At 44.6% G+C, this 25,420-nt stretch overlaps 1 protein-coding gene, 1 pseudogene and 2 gene segments (V, D, J or C); 1 reads left to right on the top strand and 3 right to left on the bottom strand.

Moving 5' to 3' along the window:
* Positions 1-424: 424 nt before the first annotated feature.
* On the bottom strand, positions 425-1,085 carry LOC148757311 (putative non-functional immunoglobulin lambda variable 5-48). The segment is given in 2 exon segments: positions 425-922; positions 1,028-1,085. Coding segments are annotated over 2 exon segments (435 nt in total).
* Positions 1,086-4,069: 2,984 nt separating this feature from the next.
* On the bottom strand, positions 4,070-4,749 carry LOC148757312 (immunoglobulin lambda variable 6-57-like). The segment is given in 2 exon segments: positions 4,070-4,509; positions 4,625-4,749. Coding segments are annotated over 2 exon segments (471 nt in total).
* Positions 4,750-14,660: 9,911 nt separating this feature from the next.
* LOC109459617 (putative non-functional immunoglobulin lambda variable 5-48 pseudogene) lies at positions 14,661-15,168 on the bottom strand (annotated as a pseudogene).
* Positions 15,169-24,952: 9,784 nt separating this feature from the next.
* LOC109459619 (solute carrier family 5 member 4) overlaps positions 24,953-25,420 on the top strand; it is a 33,129-nt gene continuing 32,661 nt past the window's right edge. The window contains exon 1 of the mRNA XM_019754234.3: positions 24,953-25,081. Within this exon, the coding sequence (XP_019609793.2) occupies positions 24,953-25,081 (129 nt within the window). The remainder of the gene's footprint in view (positions 25,082-25,420) is intronic.

The following is a 25,420-nucleotide window of genomic DNA, read 5'->3' on the forward strand; positions in this document are numbered from 1 at the left end:
TATCTTACAAGAGATCATTCACACGGTGAATATAAAAAGTTTCATAAAGCAGAAGCGTAGCCCTAGAAACTGTCATTTGCTCATTTTTGCTTCCTGTGCCCATTCTCACAACTGGAGTCTAGTCCTTAGTGTTACATTTCCCAGAATGCCCTGAGCAAGGCCATCCCTAATGTGGTCACTCTGGAAGAAGAGCAGGGAGTTGTCCCTGGGGCTGCTGTGGGGTCGCTGAGACCTGAAGGAGGCCCTGAGGGAATGACCACAGGTCTGCTCACTCGCTGCCTGGACATGCTTCTTCACTGTAGGCTTCTCCACATGCAACTGAACTTCAGGTCCACATGTAGCTTTGCAACAGAAATTCCTCTCAGATTCTGCCTATGGTGTAACCCTGTTGATTTGAGACAATTTTCTGAGTCTTTATGTTTATTTCGTGGGGAAAAAAAATCCTGGAGGAGAATTTGTGCATGGACTAGTAAGGGTTTGTTTGTTTTTTATAATAATAAGATGGGTGTATTTCAACTTCAACAAAGTAAGAGTCATAAGCCACCACTGACGGTGTTTGAGGGTTTTGTCCCACTTCCCCATCTGTGTGTGTCACTGTGAGCAGCATTATTGTGATATGTAGCACAGTAATAGTCAGCCTCGTCCTCAGGCTGCAGCCCAGAGATGAGCAGAAGCCCTGCATTGGCCGAGGCGTCTTTGGATCCAGAGAAGCGGCTGGGGACCCCGGAGCCCTGGTGCTTATTGGATTCTGAGTAGAAGTTCAGGAGATACCGAGGAGGGCTCCCTGGCTTCTGCTGGAACCAGGATATCCGGTAGCCCGCTACATTGAAGCCACTGCTCATGGTGCAGGTGAGTCTGGCTGATGCTCCCAAAGATGCAGAGAGGGAGGGCGGCTGAGTCAGCACAGGCTGGGAGAGGGAACCTGCAAACACAGACACAAATGTGAGATGGGGCAGGGACCAGGGTAAAGTTTCATAAGCGAGAGGAGACAAAACAAGGGTAGTGACTTCCCTTTCCATGTCCCCACCTGCGCAGTGAGACAGGAGCACGAGGAGGACAGGAGTCCAGGCCATGGTCACACAACCCCTGAGCCCACAGTGGGGCTGGGCTGCCCCAGGCCTCTTTTATTCCCTCCCCAATGACCTCACAGAGGAGGAGCAGTTCATGCAAATGTTTCGCTGCCTCAATGTGCCTTATATGTGTTTGGGGTCTTGTCGATGGTTAATTCCCTGATAAACAGGACCTGGGATAGGATACGTGCTGGGTCCACACAGAGAGGATACAGCTGCTGGGTCTGCATCAATGATCTCAAGGTCCAACTCCCTCTGCCACCCCACCCAGACCTGCAGTCTTAGGGGAATATCTTCATCTGTGAATACACTTTGCGGGGCCTCCGGAAACTGTCCCATGATGCCCCTGATGACCATAAGTAAAACTGCAATCTCTTCCACAGATCCTGAGTTTCTGTCATTCACCTTTCAACTGGGATTCCACACATATTGATTGAAATATTGTGGGCTAAGCACTGGGCTTAGCTCGCTAATGCAAATACTAATTGCTTGGCGATGTTTTTGAGGTGACTGTGATTCAACGGGAAATCTTAAAGGAGATCAATCACACAGTGGATATAAAAAGTACAGTAAAACACAAGGGTAGCCTTAGAAACTCTCATTATTTGGGTTTTAGAGAAATCGCCTTAGAAGGGACATCCTTCTCATTGTGGTCTTGAGGGAAGTTGGGAGTGGATCTCCCCAGGGTGGAAAGAGAAGGAGAGGCATTTGAAGAAGAGAAAGAGGGAACCAGTCTCAGAGCAGGAAAGGGTACAATTGGATCCCAGGATGACAGAGCCTGTGAGAGAATGATACAGAGGAGGTGTGCCCGGGCGGGAGAGCCCTGGCCAACATGGGGGGAGAGAAGCCTGGAAGGAAGGACTTAGATGGAAACTCGTAGGAAAGGATGAATGTGAAAGCTGTTTAGTAGACACTGCCTGCAGTGGAACCCTGGGGTCAGGACGTAAGAAGAGTGAAGAGGGCACAGGTGGACACAGTGCCCAGAAAGTGGCCACCAGGGAACACAGCGGCTTACACCTCCCTTCCCTGGCAAACTCAGGCATATCCATTTGCCTTCCTTTGGATAGTGAAGTGTTTAACTCAAAGCATTTCCAATTTTATCTTTAAGTGTAGTGGGTTGAGAATAATTTGCTCTCACACTTGTGTAATCCTCCATATTTTCTGGACTCTCTTGCTTTTTACTTCTGTTTGGGAAAAAGACTGCTCTGTTCTAAGCACATTTCTTAAAACCACTAAGTTATAAAATTTCCCCATTGGGAACTAACCCATGTTTCTCATCAGTTTTCCAACATTTTAACCCACAGCCATCAGCTAATTGAGGTTACTTTTCCTCTCCCATCTTTCACAGGTAATAACTTAATAAAGTATTTGCCAATAAATAAAACAGAAACCATGTTTGCAACCTCCATAAAAAGTCTACTCAATGTCCATTGTCCAGCACAAAATGCAATGTCATCTATCTCATTACTTTTGTCACTTTTGTTACTATTTCTGACTCTAATTCCTGTAGCAGTTAGGATAGGCTAAGTTATGCTATTGTAACAATTTACATCAAATCTCAGTGAAATAAAAAAACTAAAGTTTATTTCTCATTTATACACCATTTCCAGCCCTGACTGTTGTAGCTCTGATCCACTTTACCTGCATCCTAGGCTACAGCTGACAGAGAAGATTCTATTGAAACACCACTGATCCCATAGCAGAGAGACCAGAGAACTTGCAAAAGTGCATACATGCTAGTTCATACAACTCCTGCTCAGAAATTACACTCGTCACTTATGCTCATTTCATTAGCCAAAGCTGGTCTTATGACCAAACTGAGATCAGGAACTTAAGAAGGTACCACATAATACCCCACAGAGAGATGTTTTGGAGCGTGAAGAGTGGTAGAGTTTTTAGAGTTTTGGGAGTTTACATTTCACAAGTGAGGAAACAGAGTTAGGGAAATGCTGAGTGAGTTGTCCAAGTCAGCACTGTCCAGTAGAATTTCCTGCCTCGGTGGAAATGTTCTAGCTCTGCCCTCTCAAATATGGTAACCATTCGGCAGATGAACCCATTAGGTAATGAAGTGCAGTTGGTGTAAGTGAGAAATAGAATTTTTAATTAACTTAATTTTAGACATAAATATCCACATCAAGTTCGTGGAGACTATACTGGACAGTGGAGGTCCAAGGACCAAAATTTGAACAGAGCCAAAGGAAGGCAGAGCCAAAATTTGAACCTGACACTCTGGTGAAAGAAAGGACGTTGTTATACACTCACCTATGCTGCTGTTCTTGTCTGTTTCTCACGCCCATCTTAAAAAGGAAACTGAGTACAGTTTGTGTCTCATGCTTAAAAAGTACTCCCTGGGGGAATAAATGAAGAGGGATTTATTATGATTTCATGTGCTTTATATAAAGATTAATTACACACCTAGTCTGGTCAAAATTGTACTCTGCTCTCTGGTCAGATGCCATATGACTAGGTAGCAAGTTCTCTGACCTCTGAGCTTAGAATGTTACTCATCCATCAGGACAATCATCTGAGGCCTGTGCAACTGCTTTGTCTAACATATGGAACCCAGAAGCACAGAGATGACACATCTAGCCATCTGTCCAGCTGAGTGGCATATCAGGACTCAAAGCCAAAGCCTTTCTAATAGCTGAAAACATGCTCTTTTAAACTTCTGGTTCTGAAACAGGTGCTTTTGCCCTCCACTTCCCAGGGCAGATTTGCAAATGTCTGGAGTCTTTTTTGTGTGTCATGACTTTGAGAGTAGGGTTCAACTGATGTCTGATGTGTGGAGCCCCTCAAAGTGCCCTGACATCCCACAGGCACAGAACAGCCCCCCCCAAAAGAAATGACTCCCTCCCCCTTTGTCAGTTTCTGACATTCAGAAACCCTGTTCTGAACTAAATCTTCACATGAAATGGTTGCAAAGGGAACAAGCGTTTATCCCTCAAGACGTGGCAGGGGAACTGGCATTTTTGGAAAGAAAATAGAGGAATTCAAGATAATTCGAACTCTAGCGTTCAAGCAGACGACAGGTAAGGGCACCCCTCCCTGGTGGGGGTGAGGGAGGGCAGACCCAGGACGGGGACACTATGGGGAGTTTTGGTCGCACTTCCCCTTGGGCCTGAATTACTGTGCTTATTGCTGCTATCATAAGACTGACAGTAGTAGTCGGCCTCGTCCGCAGGCTGCAGCCCCGAGATGGTCAGGGAGGCGCTGTTGGAGGAGCTGTCGATGGAGCCAGAGAACCGATCGGGAACCCCGGATGGTCTTTTGTTATCATCATAGATTACGGTGGTGGGGGCACCGCCCGCGCGCTGCTGGTACCACTGCACATAGTAACCCCCAATGTTGCCACTGCTGCGGGTGCAGGAGATGGTGACCTTCTGTCCCGGAGACCCAGACACAAAGCGGGGTTGAGTCAGCACAAACTCAGCCCAAGACCCTGAAAGGAAGGAGGGACACAGAGATCAGTGAGGACAGGACAGGCCCCCTTCCCAGGGAGGTCATCATCCCAGAAGACAAAGACGTGCCCTCCCAAATTTCCCTGCAGGCACCACCTGTGCAGTAAGCGAGGAAGATGAGGAGGAGTGGAGCCCAGCCCATAGTGGAGACGCTCCCAGGCTCTGCTTCCTGAGCCACACAGCCAGGCCTGAGCCTTCAACATTCTTTCTTATATGTCACCCTGATCCTGAGAGAGGGAGGTCTCCATGCAAATCGTCCCCTTTCTAGAGGCTGTACAAACCCCATCGTGGCCCCACCTGAGAAAAAGAGAGACTGTAGGAGGGGGGCCGCAATTTACCATGTGAGCCACAGGCACACCTTCAAGGGGATGGGGAAACTGCTGAGAAACTGGAGCTCCTCAATCAGGTGCTTAGGCCACAGCGCCCCCTGGTGGATGCAGGACACAGGTCGACCTCGGGCAGGTGCTGGCGCTCAGGTCTCCTGCCCTCCCAAATCCACGCCCCTCCCAAATTCACACCCCTCACAATTCCAGCCACGAGTCCAGGGCTTTCCATACACCATCCTATGATCACACAACATTTAAAGCTTTTTTATCTCTAGGTGGATCAAAGCTCACTAATCTGGTCCAGATATTTTGAGTAGCTTTGTGTCATTGAAGGTGAGGAATATCACGATGAGAATGGGCTCTGTCTGAAAAGAGATGGAGACAGGAGCTCTGCCTTCAGTGGAAGGGACTACATGGGGGGAGTTTCTGAACCATTCACTGACAGGAAGCCCCGCTGATCAAGCAGGAAAAGGGAGGAATCCTGCAATCAGGACCAGATTTCATCATCAGAAAAAACCAGAAAGAGCAGAAAGACCCAGGGGAGTCAGGGAGGGAGGGGGCAGATGTGAGTCAGGAGCCAATTCAGTCAAAGCCACAATCAGTAAGTGCCATGAAGGTTTAAAATAAGATGTTACAGTGGACAGTCAAAGGGCCAGATGAATTTGAAAGACGTTTAGAAAGAGAATGCACACGATTAGTGATCGATTGAATGTCTGGCTAGGGCAGAGAGAAGAGTCCAAATAAGTTTGAGGTTTCTCATTTTGTGGACCAGTTGGGTATTACTTTGTCATTTTTACATTGAGTAGTTTAAGCCCAATTTGAGCCTCTTTATTAAGCAATTATGTTATTAGAATTAGTGATTTTGAAGTAGGATGTGGTTACACAGTATCTGGAGATTCTATGACCACCATGAGGTCCTACAGAAACATCTGTGATTTCTATTGGTGGCACAATCACGGCCAGTGCCATCAAGGCTATTCTGCAGCACAAGGTGGTATTTCCTCCCGTCAGAGTTCACACACCCTGACGTCCATCTCCGCACTCCACGCCTGTAGTTTGGCAGCTCCCCTCATTCTGGCCCAGCTTATTTTTAAACTTTTGCTAAAATGCACATATAACATTTATTATGTTAGTCACTTTAAGTGTACAGTTTAGTAGTGCTACGTTTATTGACATTGTTATGCAACACATTTGCACAATTTTTCATCTTGAAAAACTGAAATTCTATACACATTAAAAATCAATTCTCCATTTCCCTCTACCCCCAGTCCCTGACATCCACTATTCTATTTTCTGTTTCTATGAATTTGACTACTTTGAATCATATATGGGTACTATTTGTCTTTTTGTAAGTGGTCTAAATCACTTAGCATAGAGTCCTCAATATTCATCCATGGTGTGCATATGACAGGATTTCTCTCCTCTTTAAGGCTAAATTATACATATATATGATATGATATATATTTAGGTATATATCACATTTTTTAAATTAAAGCTTATTGGGGTGACAATACTTACTAAAATTACATAGGTTTCAGTTGTACAATTCTGTAATACATCATCTATAGATCACATTGTGTGTTCACCACCCAGTCAGTGCTCCTTCCATCACCATATATTTGATTCCTTTTACCTTCATCTACCTACCACCTCCCTCCCCGCCTACCCTCTCGTAACCACTAAACTATTGTCTGTGTCTGTGAGATGGAGTGAAGACCTAAATAGACAGAGGGAGAGATGAGGAAGGTGAGGGACGCAGCAGCAGAGGAGAGAAGAGGGACGGTGAGAGGGGGTGTCAGTGGAAGTCTGAACAATCGGGGTGCAAGTTGATGTGCAGCCCGGCTCAAAGAGAGAAAAGCGTGTCTATGACCAGCGTGAGTATTCACATGTCGCTGTGGATGTGTCACTAGTAACACAAGGTTCACACTGTATGGCGTTAGATCTGTGGATGAACGTGATTGTCTTCGGAGCCATTTGTAGCTGCAGACACAGCATTGATTCTTGTTAACTTACTCATAACCTATGGGATGAACAGCTGGACTCTGTTATCTCACCTTTGAGTTCCTGGGACACTTGTGCTGGCTCAGGTAATGGACATAACTGTTTGTTACATGTCCCTCCTCAAGGATGAGTCTGACCACAGACAAGTCTCCCCTGCAGGTGTCTCCTCAAAAGTTTCTCAACAAAGAGGTTCAGAGCCAAGGGCTGTGGACCAGGGGTTATTGTGTCGCTTCCTTCCTCGTCATCTGAGTCACTGTGAGTAACTAAAGCTGCTCCCACTGCCATGACCTGTAGCACAGTAATAGTCAGCCTCGTCCTCAGGCTGCAGCCCAGAGATGAGCAGAAGCCCTGCGTTGGCCGAGGTGTCTTTGGATCCAGAGAAGCAGCTGGGGACTCCGGAGCCCTGGTGTTTATCTGAGTCTGATTTAAAGCTCAGGAGATACCGGGGAGGGCTCCCTGGCTTCTGCTGGTACCAGGCTATCCAGTAGCCCTCAGCATTGAAGCCACTGCTCAGGGTACAAGTGAGTCTGGCTGATGCTCCCGGAGATGCAGAGGGCGGGCGGCTGAGTCAGCACAGGCTGGGAGAGGGAACCTGCAAACACAGATACAAATGGGAGATGGGGTTGGCCCAGGGTAGAGTTTCTCAGGGAATTACACACAGAAAGAGGCACAGTTCAGAGGGTTGCCCTAGTCCCTGAGTCCCGCCCCCACCTGCGCAGTGAGAGAGGAGCACGAGGAGGACAGGAGTCCAGGCCATGGTGCACACAGCCCTGAGCCCACAGTGGGGCTGGGCTGCCCCAGGCCTCCTTTTCTTCTCCACCCTCTGCCAGAGGAGAGGCTGTCCATGCAAATGTGTGTCCATCCAGTGACTGCCCAGCCCCTCCCTGAGCCCTGGTGCTGGAGCTCAGCTCACACCCCAGACTGAGGAGGATGGAGGTTGGCTTCACCCCTGAGAGAGCCCTGGGAGGAGGCACCTGCTGAGACCACACAAAGGTCGCTGCACAAGGGGACTCTGCCAGGCCTGAGAGGATACAGCTGCTGAGTCCCCATCGGGGAGCTCAGGGCCCAGACCCCAAGCCCAGGTTCCTTTGAGTGAATGCCCCTCACTGAGCAGCTGTGTAGGGACCGCAGGGCAGTCCCACAGCGCCCCCTGCAGGTCACAGGGCACACACGTCCCGTGGCCAAGATGGTTTGTGCAGCTCACCAGGTCACTATCTCTATTCATACAGCCATGATCTCCTTCCAGAAACTGTGATTTTGATACACTGTAGGTGATTGCTGTAGTATCTCACTCCCAGAAGGAGTTCTGTTCTGCGGGATATAGATAGATAGATAGATAGATAGATAGATAGATAGATAGATAGATAGATAGATAGATAGATAGATACCTATATCTCTCTATATGTAGAGAGAGAAAGAGACAGAGACAGAGAGACAAAGAGAGACAGAGAGACTTAAGTTGTCAATACCCACCTCTATACACACACACCCAACAGATTCTAGAAAATGCTAAATGACCCTCGTGTGCATGAGGCCAGGTGTCATAGAACAGACAAGGGGGCAGGTGATCTGTTTTTGTAGGCTAATATGTACCAGTGAGCTGGATAACACCTTTTCCCCTATAATATGTAGCTGATTTTATCTGTAAGTAGAATCTCCAGCTTTGTGCATAGTTGTGTCATATGTTTTCTATGGGTATTTTGTCCTAGATATTATACATTTTGTTTATATTGTAATTTTTCCATCTTATTTTTCTTGCTAGTTATTTTCAGTTTATTAGGAATATCAGTATATATTTTAAGGTCATACTGCAGATGTTTTGAATGCCCAGAAAGACAAGGGTAGAAACTTTCATTTCCTCAGTGTGCCTGGCATGTACACCTGCATTCACTGTGCAAATGGCTACGGACTCTAGAGTCTTTAGTAAACAATCTAGGACCAGGATTATCTTCTTCCTGAGGCACTGTCTGCTCACAGTATTCAGAGGGATCTTTCTCGTTCATATTCAGAAGGTCACTCAATGGCTTAAAATCCTTGAGTTGTTTCTAATTCTTCTTGCATAAAATCCAACACACCAGCCCCACTAACCTACCCTTTCACAGTCTGGCCCCATCGTTATGAGGGAAGAGAATCCATGGAGAGTGTAGACAGAAGATAGGTTTCTGTTTTGACCCTGAATCTGGTCCTCACCTGACAGAGTGACAGGTGAAGGAGAAGTGCCCTGAAATAGTGGGCAAGTGGCCAACACTGGGGGTTCCTGAACCTTCTTTATCTTGTTACTATCTCTGACAAGCAAGGACATCTTTCTACCTCTCCTGAAACACCCTGAATTTCATATCTGGGAGTCAGCATGTCCTGGCCTGGAATTGATCTGTTGCAGGAATATGAGAATAGTCAGGGAGCAGAGCTACAGTTTATGAGACGGGAACAGCCTGGCCGGTGTCACCTGCCCAGATCCCAGTGTCCTCAGTACTTGTCCCAACCTGAACTAAACATGAGGGTGGAGGAAGGAATGATGCACAGAGTGGGGACATATTTAGTAAACTTCCATCATTGTCTTATCCTATTTGGACTCCAAATCTCCCATCCCTGGGGTTAATCTGGGACTGACCCCCGTTTCAAATGGACAGGTCTTGTGTTCCCTAAATCTATCTGACAATCCCCTCCTTAGTCACCATGCTGGTGTCAGGATGACGTGAGTGAGCTGCTCCAGTCACCCTGAATCGTGGGATCCCGATCAATGGGTCAGGGAAGGCAAGTCTTTCTCTTTCTGATGGGGGTGGGGGGTGTTGTGTGGCTGTGATACCTGGGACTGCAGACACCCTTCGTCCCCGTGTGGGAAATAAAGCATGGGCACAAGCCTTTGGCTTGATTGTCCTCTCTTCTCCAGACAACGTCAGCTCCCTGAGCAAGGGGAACCCTCCTGTGTTTTGCACAAAGTGTTCTTAGTCCCTAGACCCAAGTCAGGCACGTAGTAGGTGTTCAGTAAAAGGTGTGGACTCACATCATCTGGACAGTCAACTAAACTGAGTCAGACACACCTGGACCCTGTGTCCCTGTTTCTGTCCTGACCCTTGGTATGGACTGAACTGTGTCCCACCATCCTATGTTGTAATTCCAATCCACACTGTGACTGTCCCTGGATATCAGGCCTGGTAGGTGGTTATGAAGGTCACCAAGGTCATGAGGGTCGTGCCCTAATCAAGCAGGGCTGGTGTCTTTATAAGAAGAAGAAGAGAAACCAGGGTGAGCGCACACGGAGAACAGGCCATGTGGGGACTCAGGGAGAACGCAGCCGCCTGTAAGCCCAGGACAGAGGCCTCAGGAGAAGGCAACCTTGGACTTCTAGAATTTACCTCTGTGAGAACATACACTTCAGTTGTTTAAGCCGCCCAGTCTGTGTACTGTGTCATAGCAGCCCTGGCACTAACACACCCCTCACGGCCTCTGTCCCCAGGGCAGCATGTCCCAGCAACCAGGAATTTCTGTTCAATTTCAGAAAATCAGACAATGTACAGCCACCAAGGACAGGCTTTGGGGGCAGAATTCGTTAGGAGAAGGACACACTGTGCAGACAAAGTTTTCTGGAATGGGGCTAAGACCCAACTTTAGGCCAAACAAAACAGGAAGCAGCTGTCTTGTCAGTGGGTTTGCCCAGGGAAACCCCACAGCAGGAATGACAGCAGGTTTGTGTCTCACTTCCCCACAGGCCTGGAGCACTGTGCGAGCACTGAGACTTTTGTCATAGGTCTCACAGTAATAATCGGCCTCGTCCTCAGCCTGGAGCCCACTGATGGTCAGGGAGGCCGAGTTGCCAGACTTGGAACCAGAGAATCGGTTGGGGACCCCTGAGGGTCGTTTGCTGTTACCATAGATGAGGAGTTTGGGGGCCGTTCCTGGGAGCTGTTGGTACCAGTCCACACTGTAACTACCAATGTTGGAGCTGCTTCCAGTGCAGGAGATGGTGACACTCTGTCCCGGGGCCCCAGACATGGAGGGCGGCTGAGTCAGCACAGACTGGGCCCAGGATCCTGGAAGAGGGAGAGACACAGAGATGCTGATTCTGGGTCTAGAGACAAAGGGAGGAAGCAGGGCCCCATGTGTCTTCCCAGGGTCCCTTCCCCTGTCCCCGTATCCAGTCACCTGTGCAGTGAGCGATGAGGGTGAGGAGGAGAGGGTACCAGGCCATGGTGGAGATGGTCACTGAGTCCTGCCTTCTGTGGCCCCACAGCTGAAGCAGAGCTTCCCCCAAATGTCTCCCTTCCCCTCTTCATACTCTGAGAGAGGGAGGGTCCACTCATGCAAATGAGACCCCCAGTTTTCTGATCCCTCACTGGGTTCTGGGTCAGGCCTCTCTGTCTGAGGATGTCAAGGGTGTGGACAGAGGAGGGGCTGTGTGGGGCCCAGGGTGTGGGGAGGTCACAGCTGTGAGCCCTGAGCAGAGGACACAAGCTGTGCCAGGAGGCTGGTCCCAGCTCTGGTCACCCCCAGATGATCAGGAATGGACCTTTACGACCCCCTGGTGCCCAGTCCAGACGCTCCACTGTGTGACATGGTGACAAGGGCCCATCAGCAGCTTCCACATCCCCAAAGCTCTGTCCTCTGCCCCTGCCTTAGGGTCAGCCCAGGTGTCTCCTCATGTGGCCTCCCCATCACCTCAGGGCATCTTTATGCTCCACTCAGACTCCTCAGGGTGAGCCTGTCCATGGCTCCCTTGGCTTTTCAATGTTCAGGACTGAGGCGGTGTCTCTTATACAAACTGTTCTCACATCAGGATCAAGTCCAGAGCAGTGACAGTCCCCATGGAGCTATGTCCCCTTCCGTGCAGGACACAGGTTCTTCGTATGACTCCTCCCTGGTGCCCAGAGCTCTCTTCCCTGTGGATCCCCCACATCCCTGAGGAGAAAGGGGGCTCTTCTCTAGGGAGGGGAGGTTGTGGGGAGGAAGCCCCGTTTGCATTCCTTGTGAGTGACGCTCTGTGACTCTTTATTGTCTGTCAACATTTCCATCTGCTTCAAACAATTGTCATTCACACACTGTGAGCAGTGATTCAGTCCGAGGAGTCCATTTTCCAGCTGACAGTCACACGTGGGCACGGGCCTTGCCAAATGACGTTGTTTGTGGCCTTTACCTAAGAGCAGAAGGGACACACATCCAGAAGGTTCTAGGACGGAATGAGTTAAAATTCAAATTGGTTTAACAGAGACCTTTTATAAGATATTATATATTAGTCGCCACTTCCCCAACTGTGAACCAAAAATGTTTATTTTATAGGAAATTCACCTCAGTGGTACTGATTTAGAAACTCAGTGATGGTGAATATTGACGGGAAACACCATTAAAAACATGGATGTAAAAACAATGGAAAGGCCATCACCTTCTCTTCTCGGTGGAATAGGGGCATATAAAGTTTCCCCTAAAATCACTTTTTTTCTTTCTTTACTCATAAGTTTTGTATTTTCGGTCTGGATACAGATAGTAGAGCCCGACTTTGTGCCCAGTGAAACCCCGTAAGGGGTCTCTTCTTATAAACTTCAGAACTACCTTAGTGATGGAATTACCGACCATAGGCAAAGCTTCTAGAACAAAGCAATTTTGGTGTCAGACGTGTCTCTGTGGTGAGCACAGCTACAGCCCTGCCCCGTCTGCCCAGAATTTTCAAGAGGGAGGAATTGTTCGTTCAGCCACCCACTGACTACAAGAATGATTTTCTATTACCCAAAGCCAATGAACCCCAAAGTTCCCGTCCAAGGTCATGTCTGAGTCATGGAAAGATGGAGAAAAGAGGGACTATGTCCCTGAACTCACAAGCACTGTGGTCCTGGGGTTGGGACAAAGACTTCAACAAGCGTCAATCTGGATGGAGGTGTCATGGGTGGTGACTGAGTGAGTGCGGCCCAACTCTGAAAGCACAAGGGAGCTTGTGTCTCATGTGTGAGCGTGGTGGGAGTAGCACTGAGGCTGCTGTCCCAGATAAAGGCGATGATCAGCCCCGTGTGCTGACTGGGGACCAGACGTGGTCAGGGGGCTGAGCTGCTGACGGAGCAGAGACTCGTCCTGGGATCCTGAGCATCAACTCATCCCAGCACAGCGGGTGTTCAGGGCACTTCCTGGTGGCCCTGATAACAGGACCCCAGTTACACTCATGTCACTGATGATGGAGAGTCTTCCTCCTGGAGATTCTGACCCTGAGGACGGCTGGGTCAGCACATTGATCCCTGACTCCCGGAGAGACCAAGAAGCTCAAAAACTTCAGGTGAGGTTGTATGTGTGTGCATGGCGGGGGTGTATACTAATGCAAGCTCAGGAAGCCTTTTGCCCACAGACCAAGCGTGAGGACAAGTGGCTCCTGTCCCTCTTATGTCCTGTCCTCTCTATCCCCTGAGGGTGGTTGTCTGTGGAAAACCATCCCTGGGGCTGGTTCTCCGTAAGACCCTCCAGGGCCCTGGAGCCTAGAGCTAAAGAAGGTCCGTGTCTGGAAAGCCACTTCCCTTGGACCAGGGTGAATTTAGGCAGGAAGGAGGAATTTGGTGCAGATTAGCTCTGATTAACAATTCCACTTAATCAGGAGTCTTGTGGAGTGAGATAATCTGTCCGCTTTCATCCTGCAGGCACACGACCTACAGCTGTGGGGTCTTCAGGTCTCAGGAGGAACAGGGCAGGGGGTAGGCACACAGGCCCCCATCTTTCTGCCCCTAACATCATCGCTGTACCCCACAGTGCCCTGTGGTCCACAGACCCTCCCTCGGGTTGTACAGGAGAGAGTGTTTACTTGTATTTTGGAACAAAGCTAAATATGGGACTTCTTTAATTTGAGTAAACTGTGTATGGCTGAGTTAGTCACAATGTCCACAGGAAACAAATCTTCTTAGGACAAAGGAAAAAAGCTGGCCTGTGTTGAAATAGGCAGCCAATCCTTCCTTTGTCTATGACATCAATGCTGACTGTGGGCCGGGACTCAGGAATTCTGAAGGAGGAAAAACAAATACATCAATAGTTCCTATGTGCAAATACTAAAAAGGTTGGGTGAACACATCATTTTTAGAAAAAAAAAAACAACATTTGCATTGTCGTATAAAAGAGAGTGACTGAGGATAGTGGGGAGTAGAAAAATACAATTTAGCGGGTAAAGCAGAAATGAGATGATGAAGGGATTTGATGCTGGTCTAATGTCTCGTCATCCTCCTCCCTAGAAATGGAGCCCTGAGGAATGGAATCTACAACAAGAACCTGTCAGTTTTCTGTGAAAACCTAATGTGCAGGTGGAGTGAGGACCTGAAGCTCCAGAGGGAGAGCTCAGGAAGGTGAGGGTCACCACAGCAGAGGAGAGAAGAGGGACGGTGAGAGGGGGTGTCAGTGGGAGTCTGAACAATCGGGGTGCAAGTCGATGTGCAGCCTGGCTCAAAGAGAGAAAACCGTGTCTATGACCAGGGTGAGTATTCACATGTCACTGTGGATGTGTCACTAGTAACACAAGGTTCACACTGTATGGCGTTAGATCTGTGAATGAACGTGATTGTCTTCGGAGCCATTTGTAGCTGCAGACACAGCATTGATTCTTGTTAACTTACTCCTAACCTATGGGATGAACAGTTGGACTCTGTTATCTCACCTGTGAGTTCCTGGGACACTTGTGCTGGCTCAGGTAACAGACATAACTGTTTGTTACATGTCCCTCCTCAAGGACGAGTCTGACCACAGAGAAGTCTCCCCTGCAGGTGTCTCCTCAAAAGTTTCTCAACAAAGAGGCTCAGAGCCAAGGGCTGTGGACCAGGGGTTATTGTGTCGCTTCCTCGTCATCTGAGTCACTGTGAGTAACTAACGCTGCTCCCACTGACATGACCTGTAGCACAGTAATAGTCAGCCTCGTCCTCAGGCTGCAGCCCAGAGATGAGCAGAAGCCCTGCATTGGCCGAGGTGTCTTTGGATCCAGAGAAGCGGCTGGGGACCCCGGGGCCCTGGTGTTTCTGTGAGTCTGATTTAAAGGCCAGGAGATACCGGGGAGGGCTCCCTGGCTTCTGCTGGAACCAGGCTATGCCATAGCCCTCAACATTGAAGCCACTGCTCAGGGTGCAGGTGAGTCTGGCTGATGCTCCCGGAGATGCAGAGAGGGCGGGCGGCTGAGTCAGCACAGGCTGGGAGAGGGAACCTGCAAACACAGACACAAATGGGTGATGGGCAGCGACCAGGGTAAAGTTTCTCAGGTGCTGAGACAGAGAAACAGGCACAGGCCAGAGAGCTGCCCTAGTGCCCCAACCTGTCCCTACCTGTGCAGTGAGAGAGGAGCACGAGGAGGACAGGAGTCCAGGCCATGGTGCACACAGCCCAGAGCCCACAGTGGGGCTGGGCTGCCCCAGGCCTCCTTTTCTTCTCCACCCTCTGCCAGAGAAGGGGCTGTCCATGCAAATGTGTGTCCATCCAGTGACTGCCCTGCCCCTCCCTGAGCCCTGGTGGTGGAGCTCAGCTCACACCCTACACTGAGGAGGATGGAGGTTGACTTCACCCCTGAGAGAGCCCTGGGAGGAGGCACCTGCTGAGACCACACAAAGGTCCCTGCTCAGGGGCCTCTGCCAGGCATGAGAGGACACAGCTGCTGAGTCCGCATCAGGGAGCGCGGGGCCTAGCCCCCAGGTCCAAGCTCCTTTGAGGAAATGGTCCTCACTGAGCGTCTGTGCAAGGACCACAGGGCAGTCCCATAGCGCCCCCTGCTGGTCACAGGGCACACACCTCCCCATGGCCCAGCTGGTTTGTGGAGCTCACCAGGTCACTGTTTCTATTCATACAGCCATGATCTCCTTCCCAGAAACTGTGATTTTGATACATTGTAGGTAATTGCTGTAGTATCTCACTCCCAGAATGAGTTCTGTTCTGTGGTATATATATATATCGAGAGAGAGACAGACAGACAGAAAGTGACAGAGAGACAAAGAGAGAGACAGAGAGAGATTTAAGTTGTCAATAATCCCCCCCCACACACATGCATACACACAATAGATTCTAGAAAATGCTAAATGACCCTAATGTGCGTGAGGCCAGGTGTCATAGAACAGACAAGGGGGCAGTTGATCTGTTTTTGTAGGCTAATATTTACCAGTGAACTGGATAACACCTTTTCCCCTATAATATGTAGCTGATTTTATCTCTAAGTAGAAACTTCAGTTTTCTGCATAGTTGTGTCATATGTTTTCTATGGGTATTTTGTCCTAGGTATTATGCATTTTGTTTATAGTGTGATTTTTCATCTTATTTTTCTTGCTAGTTATTTTCAGTTTATTAGGAATATCAGTATATATTTTAAGGTCATACTGCAGATGTTTTGAATGCCCAGAAAGACAAGGGTAGAAACTTTCATTTCCTCAGTGTGCCTGGCATGTACACTTGCATTCACTGTGCAAATGGCTACGGACTCTAGAGTCTTTAGTAAATAATCTAGGACCAGGATTATCTGCTCCCTGAGGCACTGTCTGCTCACAGTATTCAGAGGGATCTTTCTCGTTCATATTCAGAAGGTCACCCAATGGCTTAAAATCCTTCGGTTGCTCCTAATTCTTCTTGCATAAAATCCAACACATCAGCCCCACTAACATGCCCTTTCATGGTCTGGCCCCACCCCCTCCATGCCTTCCTGGCAGCCCCTCCCCTTGCTCCTCCTCTGTCCTTGGAAACCCTGAGGTCTGTCCCTTCCTGGCCCCCACACCAGCTCCTCCTCTGTCTGTTCGAAGAAGACGGACTTCAACTTGAATTCATGCCAGAAGCACACATGTTGGCAACTTGGAGCATCTGATAAAAGATGGGTCGACACACATCATCAAGCATACAGGTATAATTTTTAAACACATTTTTCGTTGTGGACTTTCTTGATTTTCTAAAAACTATAGAGAACAGCGCAATGAACGCCCTGCACCCATCATCCAATCTCAAACACTGTAAATACTCTTCCAAAACTCTTGTGGATTAAAGAAATGGATTCCAACTGCTCTCACATCGATTGATTTGTGTTTTGATTTCCCTAATGATTACCTGAACGAATAGTTCCGATGGAAAAAGTCAAGGGAGCCTAAAGGATCCCAAGTTTTGCAGCGGTGAGGTTCATCGAATGATATTTTTGTTTAGATTAAGCCCAGACCAGCACATACATCCTCAGATAATTATTTCTCAGGATCCTTCCTGCACTTTCCCTAGCAGAGAATCATCTCTTCTGTGAACACAGAGCTCATAAACCCATCACTCTTTCTTCATGAGTTTTCCCTCCAGGGTCCATAAAGGGATTTGTGGTTTAGGTGTTAAATATTAAGTTTCATTGATCACATGGTGGATTGTTGAGATACGTATCTGACATATTGTAACAACTATCTCACAAACTCTTAGTTAAAAGTGAGCAGATGTTACCACAACTAATTTGCACTCAACAGTTTATTTACTCCTGAAAGTTATCTTTTGTCCTCAGACTTTGTTCCACCAACACCTTCTCCCTGTGGTTTCTGTTGTAACTATCTGGAGGTCAATTACCTTTTTTTCCACAGCTTCCACAGGGACCCATGGAATCCAGTCCATTGTACTAAACATCTTCCAGTCCTATAACCAATACTTTATAGACAGAGAATTAAACCATCTAGAGCTCAAGTTTATGACCCTCTCTTGTTCCCCAGACCCTGAGGTCAAAGCTCTTCACAAGTTCCTTCATCCTCTAGAGTGAACTCAGAACCCCCAAATCAAAATGTTCAGAAAGCAAAAATCATTATTTTTGTCAACAACTTGCCCTGGCATTATTTTATTCTTTATACCATAGTCACAATATTTCAAACTAAAGTCCTGTTAAGGCACCTCTCTGTTTAAAAATCTCCATGGATTCTTTCCCCTTGAAGAGTAAGTAAAAATGTTCGTATCTCATTCAAGAACTCTTTTGGGCATGACCATCATTTTCCCCTCAGCCTCTGGCCTCCCCTCTCCCTCATCTGCTCTGGACAAAAGCAAGTTCAGGTCCTAATTGCAAAACGATATTTAATCCCAAACCACGGTGTTGAGTTCCCTTTAAGCCCTTTTGGTCCTCTTGCCCTAGCCTTGTCCTTCTTCCTTCGGGACCAGACTTAGGCGTCACCTGCTAGGAAATTTCTGACCATTGTGATATCAGTGAATATTTACTTTTATTAAACATAATTTAAAAGAAAAATGCAAACATAAAACTATAACCATCTCTGTGTACAGTGTATTCCTAAAGATTTATCCTCGAGAAAGGAAAACATGTGCACACAAAAACTTGTATCTGATTTTTTCATAGCAGCTTTTTTTTTTTAGTAAGCCATAACTGGAAACAACCAAAATGTCCTTCAGTGGATGAATGGTTAAACAACCTTTGGCACGTTCATACCGTAGAATACTACTCAGCAATTAAAAAGAGAAAATTCTTGAATGGTCATCTAATAAGTGTACATTTAGTGTTTGTTTGTTTCTGAAACTGCCAAACTCTTTTCCAGAGTGGCCTTACCATTTGACATTCCCTGCTGCAATGGATAAGAAATCAAGTTTCTCCTTATTCACACTAGAATTCAGTACTATCATATTTTTTCCCTCTTTAGCCGTTCTAATAGGTGTATACTGATAACTCATTACAGTCTTAATTTGTATTTCTCTACTGACTGGTAACATTGAACATCATTTCATGTGCTTTACATCTGTGTATCTTATTTAGTAAAACAGCACACGTCTTTTACACGCTTTCTAATTAAATTGTTTTTTTCTGTTGAGTTTTGAGAATTCTTTACATATTCCAGGTATATGGTGTACAACCACGTTTTCTTAGTTTGTAGCTTGTCTTTTCATTTCCTTAACGGACTCTTCACAAAGTAAAAGTTTTCTTATTGATGAAGACCAACTTATCGATTTTTCTATTGCGGATTCTGCTGTTGATGGCTTATCTAAGAATGTTTAGATAAATCCGAGATCTAGATTTTTCCCTTTGTTTCTTCTCAAAGTTGCAAGATTTTGTGTTTCACATTTAGGTCTGTTCCATTTAAGTTATTTATTTTTATGATTCAGAGTTTTAGGTTGAGATTCGTTTACCTCAATGGGTATGCAATTGCTCTAGCACTATTTTTGTAAAGTCTAACCCTCCTCTGAAAGACTTTTGCACCTTGATCAAAAGTAAAAATCTCTATAATAGGGGACCTAGATACATCCTTGACAGCTATGGCTAGATCATCTAAACAGAAAATAAATAATGAAATAGCAGCCCTAAATGGCATATAGGATGAAATGGACATAATTGACATTTATAGAGCATTTCATCCTAAAATATAGACTATACATTTTTTTAGTGTACATGGAACATTCTCAAAGATAGACCATATATTGGGACATAAAACTAGCCTCAGCAAATTTAAGAAGATTGAAATCATATCAAGCATATTCTCTGATCACAAGGCTTTGAAATTGGATATCAACTGCAAAAAGAAAGCAGGAAAACCCACAAATACATGGAGATTAAACAACATACTTTTAAAGAACGACCAGGTCAAAGAAGAATTTGGAGGAGAGATTAAAAGATACATAGAAACAAATGAGAATGAAAATACATCCTACCAAAATTTTTGGGATGCAATGAAAGCAGTTTTAAGTGGGAAATTTATATCATTACAGGCCTATCTCAAGAAACAAGAAAAATTCCAAATAAATAACCTCACGTTACACCTTAAAGAAATAGAAAAAAAAAGAACAAATAAAACCCATGGTCAACAAAGGAAAGGAAATAATAAAACTCAGAGCAGAACTAAATGAAATAGAGAACAAAAAGACAATAGAAAAAAATAATGTGACAAAGAGCTGGTTTTTTGAAAAGATTAACAAAATTGACAAACCCTTGGCTAGACTCACTAAGATAAAAAGAGAAAAGATACTAATAAACAAAATCAGAAATGTAAAAGGGGAAGTTATCACGGATGCCACAGAAAAACACAGGATCGTCCAAGAATACTATGAAGGACTATATGCCACCAAATTCAATAACCTAGAAGAAATGGACAAGTTCTTAGAAACATATAGCCTTCCTAGGCTGAACCATGAAGAATTGGAAAATCTAAATAGACCGATCACCGGAAACGAAATTGAATCAGTCATCCAAAGCCTTCCCAAAAGCAAAAGTCCGGGACCAGATGGCTTCGCTAGTGAATTCTACCAAACCTTCAAAGAGGATCTAATACCAGTCCTGCTCAAACTCTTCCAAAAAATTGAAGAAGATCAGTACTCCCTAATTCATTTTATGAGGCCAAAACCTGGTAAGGATAATACAAAAAAGGAAAACTACAGACCAATATCTCTGATGAATACAGATGCAAAAATCCTAAACAAAATTCTAGCAAATCAAATGCAGCAATACATTAAAAAGATTATTCATCACGACCAAGTGGGGTTCATCCCAGGGGCACAAGGATGGTTCAACATATGCAAATCCATCAATGTGATACATCACATAAACAAAAGAAAGGAAAAAGAATCATATGATTATATAAACTGATGCAGAAAATGGATTTGACAAGATACAACATCCATTTATTATTAAAACACTTAATAAAATAGGTATAGAAGGAAAATACCTTAATGTAATAAAGGCCATATATGACAAACCCTCAGCTAATCTCCTAACTAATGGTGAAAATCTGAAGCCCTTTGCTCTATGTTCAGGAACATGACAGGGCTGTTCCTTATCACCTTGCTTTTCAACATAGTGTTGGAAGTCCTCACCAGAGTAATCAGGCAAGAGAAAGAAATAAAAGGCATCCAAATTGGGAATGAAGAAGTTAAATTATCACTCTTTGAAGATGACATGATGCTATATATAGAAAACCCTAAAGACTCCACCAAAAAGGTATTAGAAACAATCAACGAATACAGTAAAGTTGCTGGCTACAAAATCAACGCACAAAAGTCCATTGCCTTCCTATATACTAACAATGAAATCTCAGAAAAAGAAATAAAAAAAAAAACAATTCCTTTTGCAATTGCAGCAAAAAGAATAAAATACCTAGGAATAAACTTAACCAAGGATGTGAGAGACCTATATACTGAAAACTATAAGAAGTTTTTTTAAAAGAAACTGAAGAAGACACAAAGAAATGGAAAAACATTCCATGCTCATGGATTGGAAGAATCAACATAGTTAAAATGCCCATATTACCCAAAGCAATATACAGATTTAATGCGATCCCCATCAAAATCTCAATGGCATTTTTTAAAGAAATAGAACAAAAAACATCAGATTTGTTTGGAACCAAAAAGATCCCGAAAAGCCAAAGCAATCTTAAGAAAAAAGAAAAAGGTTGGATGTATCACACTCCCTGACTTTAGCTTGTACTACAGGGCTACTACAATCAAAACAGCATGGTGTTGGCAGAAAAACAGACATGTAGACCAATGGAATAGAATTGAGAACCCAGAAATGAACCCATATAAATATGGACAGTTAATTTATGACAAAGAAGCAAAAAACATACAATGGAGAAAAGGCAGTGTCTTCAGTAAATGGTGCTGGCAGAATTAGAAAGCCACTTGCAAAAGAATGAAACTGGACTGCTATCTGTTACCATGTACCAAAATTAATTCAAAATGGATCAGAGACTTGAGCATAAGACCTGAAACAGTAAACTGCATAGAAGAAAACATAGGTACTAAACTTATGGACTTTGGGTTCAAAGAGCATTTTATTAATTTGACTCCAAAGGCAAGGGAAATAAATGAATGGGACTATATCAAACTTTAAAGCTTCTGCACAGAAAAAGAAACCACAGACAAAATAAAGAGGCAACCAATTGAATGGGATAAGATTTTTGCAAACAGTGCCTCCGATAAGGGACTAATATCCAAAATATATAAGGAACTCATGCAACTCAATAACAACAACAACAACAAAAAATTGAAAAATGGGCAGAGGACCTGAAGAGACATTTCTCCAAAGAGGACATACAAATGGCAAATAGACATATGAAAAAATGCTCAACATCACTAATCATCAGAGAAATGCAAATAAAAACCACAATGAGATATCACCTCACCCCAGTTAGAATGGCTATCATCAACAAGACAAATAGTAACAAGTGTTGAAGAGGCTGTGGAGAAAAAGAAACCCTCATACACTGTTAGTGGGAATGCAGATTGGTTCAGCTGCTATGGAAGGCAGTGTGGAGGTTCTTCAAAAAATTACGAATAGAATTACCGTATGACCCAGCAACCCCTCTCCTGGGTATCTATCCCAAAAATCTGAAAACATTTATCCTTAAAGACACGTGTGCTCCAATGTTCATTGCAGCTTAATTTACGGTGGCCAAGACATGGAAACAACCAAAATGTCCTTCGATGGATGAATGGAAAAAACAAGTTGTGGTATATACACACAATGGAATACTATTCGGTGGTAAGAAAAGATGAAGTAGGACCATTTGTGACAACATGGATCGATCTTGAGAATATAATGCTAAGCGAAATAAGTCAGACAGAAAAAGCAGAGAACCATATGATTTCACTGATGTGTGATATATAAACCAAAAACAACAAAAGAACAAGACAAACAAATGAGAAACAAAAACTCATAGACACAGACAATAGCTTAGTGGTTACCAGAGGGTAAGGGGGGTGGGGGGTGGGAGATGAGGGTAAGGGGAATCAAATATATGGTGATGGAAGGAGAACTGACTCTGGGTGGTGAACACACAATGGGATTTATAGATGATGTAATACAGAATTGTACACCTGAAATCTATGTAATTTCACTAATAAATTGTCACCCCAATAAATTTAAAAAAAACACGATCATATATGAAGAAACCCCTAAAAATTCTACAAAAATACTGTTAGACTAATAATTCAACAAATTTGCAGTATATAAAACCAACACACAAAATCAATTGCATTTCTATATACTAACAATGAGAAATCTCAAAAAGGAATTATGTAAATAATTCCATTATAGTAGCATTTAATGAGAATAAAATGCTTAAGTATAAGTTTAATCAAGGAGGTGAAAGACTTGTACAATAAATGCTAAAAAGCATTGCTGAAAGAAACAAAATCCTGTAATCATGGACTGGAAGACTTAATGCAAAGAACATTCAATGGACAAAGAATAGTCTTCAATAAATGGATCTTGAAAAACTGGATAATCACATGAAAATGAGTGAAGTTGGACCTTTACTTTATACCATATATAAAAGTTAACTCAAAATGGATGAGAGACCTGAACATAAGATGCTAAAACTATAAAATATAGTGTAAAATCTTTATGATATTGGATTTGGTGATGATTTTTTAATATGACACTAATCATACAAACAACAAAAGAAAAAATAGATAAATTGAACATTAAAATTAAAAATTGTATGCATCAAAAGACACTATTAAGAGAATGAAAATACAACCTACAGAATAAGAAAAAATATTTTCAAACTTCATCTCTGGTAAGACATTAACATCCAGAAAAACTAAAGAACTACAAATAAAAAAAACAAAAAAAAAAAACAATCCAGTTCTAAAATGAGCAAAGGACTTGAATAGACAGTTATCCAAATATATATACAAATAGCCAATATGCACAGGAAATACCATCATTAATCATTGAATTATAAAAGCCAAAAATGAAAACCACTTGAACACCTATGATGATGGCTACAATTTTAAAAACTGAAAATAGTAAGTGTTGGTGAATATGTGAAGAAACTGGAACCCTTGTACATTGCTGGTGGGAAAGTACAATAGTGCAGCTTCTTAGAAAACAGTTTAGTGCTTCTTTGAAATGTTAGACATGTTGTCATCTGACCCAGCAACTCTATTTCTAGATAGGTAAACACAGGAGCTGAAAGCAGGCATTCAAACAGATATTTGTACACCAATGTTCATAGCAGCATTACTCACAATAACTAACAGGTGGAAACAACCCAAATGTCCATCGACAGATATATGAATAAACAAAATGTGGTGTATACATGCAATGGAATATTATTCAGCCTTGAAAAGGAGTACAATTCTGATACATTCTACAACATGGATGCACCTTGAAAACATGCAAAGTGAAATAAACCCAACACATAAGGACAAATATTGTATGATCCCACTTATGGGAGATACCTAGAACAGGTTAATTTCGAGAAAGAATGTAGAATAGAGGTTACGAGAGGCTGGGAAGAGGGAGGAATGGGGAGTTATTGTGTATTGGGTACAAAACTTCTGTTAGGAATAACGACAAGGTTCTAAAAATGGATAGTGGTGATGGTCACACAATATTGCAAATGTACTAATGCCACCAAATTGTACACTTCAAAGTCGTGACAATAGTAAATTTTGTGTTATGTATATTTTACCACAATAAAAATATGGGGGGGAAAGAGTGTTGAGACTTCACTTTTAAGTTCAGGCGATGGGAAGGGTCATGGGCATTGAGTGCTAAAATCACTATCACAAGCTTTTAGGTTGATTCACCCATTGTAATTGTCAAAACCTCTGGCCCAGCCCACTCCACAGCCCTGTCTGTCCCCTCTCCACATGCAACGCTTATAGAGCCACTTTCCTGTCCCGCATGGGCCACCACAGTCCTGAAGTGTCATAGGACGCCACCTTAGATTACCTGTTCCAGAAAAATATGGGGTTTTGGAACCCATGAAACACACGACTAACTTCACTTTCAAGGGATATAATTCCTTGGTCAGGAATCTTATCTGCTCTGTAAGAGACCCTCACCCCCTATCCCTCCTGACTCTTTTGTGGCCCTTTAACCTGTGTCCTCCCCTCATTGGACACATCATCTCTCCCTAATCTTCATTCAACCAGGTCAAATCTTCTTAAAGACCCTGTCTTTCCACACAGGGAACACCCCACCCTCCACCTCCAATTCTCACTCCATTTCTTGTCTCTCGGGCCTCATTCTCACATTCCCCTTAGACCAGCGCTGACTGCTGGAGGGCCAGGGTCTCAGGGTTGTAGAGAAAAGGTTTAAAGGTCCCTATGCTCAGGAGCTGGTACTGATAGCGTGCCCCACCTGCTCGAGGCTGATCATTAACCCAGAGCCTATATAAAGGAAAGGGCCATTCCTGGGATGGGGACAACATCACCTGCAGCCATGGCCAGCACGTTGAGCCCCAGCACTGGGACCCCAAGCCCTCCTGAGATGTCAGAGCGCATCCGAAACGCTGCTGACATCTCCGTCATTGTTGTCTATTTCGTGGTGGTGATGGCTGTCGGGCTGTGGGTATGTAGGAGCTCCATTGGGGCTTTTAGGGTGGGAACAAGGCTTGGGGGTAAACCATGTAAAGGAAGGAACCGTGTGGTGTGATAAGGCTGAGAGAACATTAACAACTGTCACAGATTTCATTGTCCTTCTGTCAGAATCATTTTCTTGTGTGTGGCGTCAATAATGCTTGCACTGACTTAACTGGTTCTCCTAACAACCGCGGCGAGTGAATGGAGCCAGCACTGGGAACTTCAGACATACTCTGTTCAGCATCTCCAGCATGTGGCATAACGAATAGACACATTATTTTTATCATCTCACTTCTTTTCTTTTCCTTTGTTATTTGCTCACTGTCTT

This window comes from Rhinolophus sinicus, chromosome 9 (assembly GCF_057876585.1).
Source record: "Rhinolophus sinicus isolate RSI-liver-muscle chromosome 9, RSI-T2T, whole genome shotgun sequence".
Lineage (NCBI taxonomy): Eukaryota > Metazoa > Chordata > Mammalia > Chiroptera > Rhinolophidae > Rhinolophus > Rhinolophus sinicus.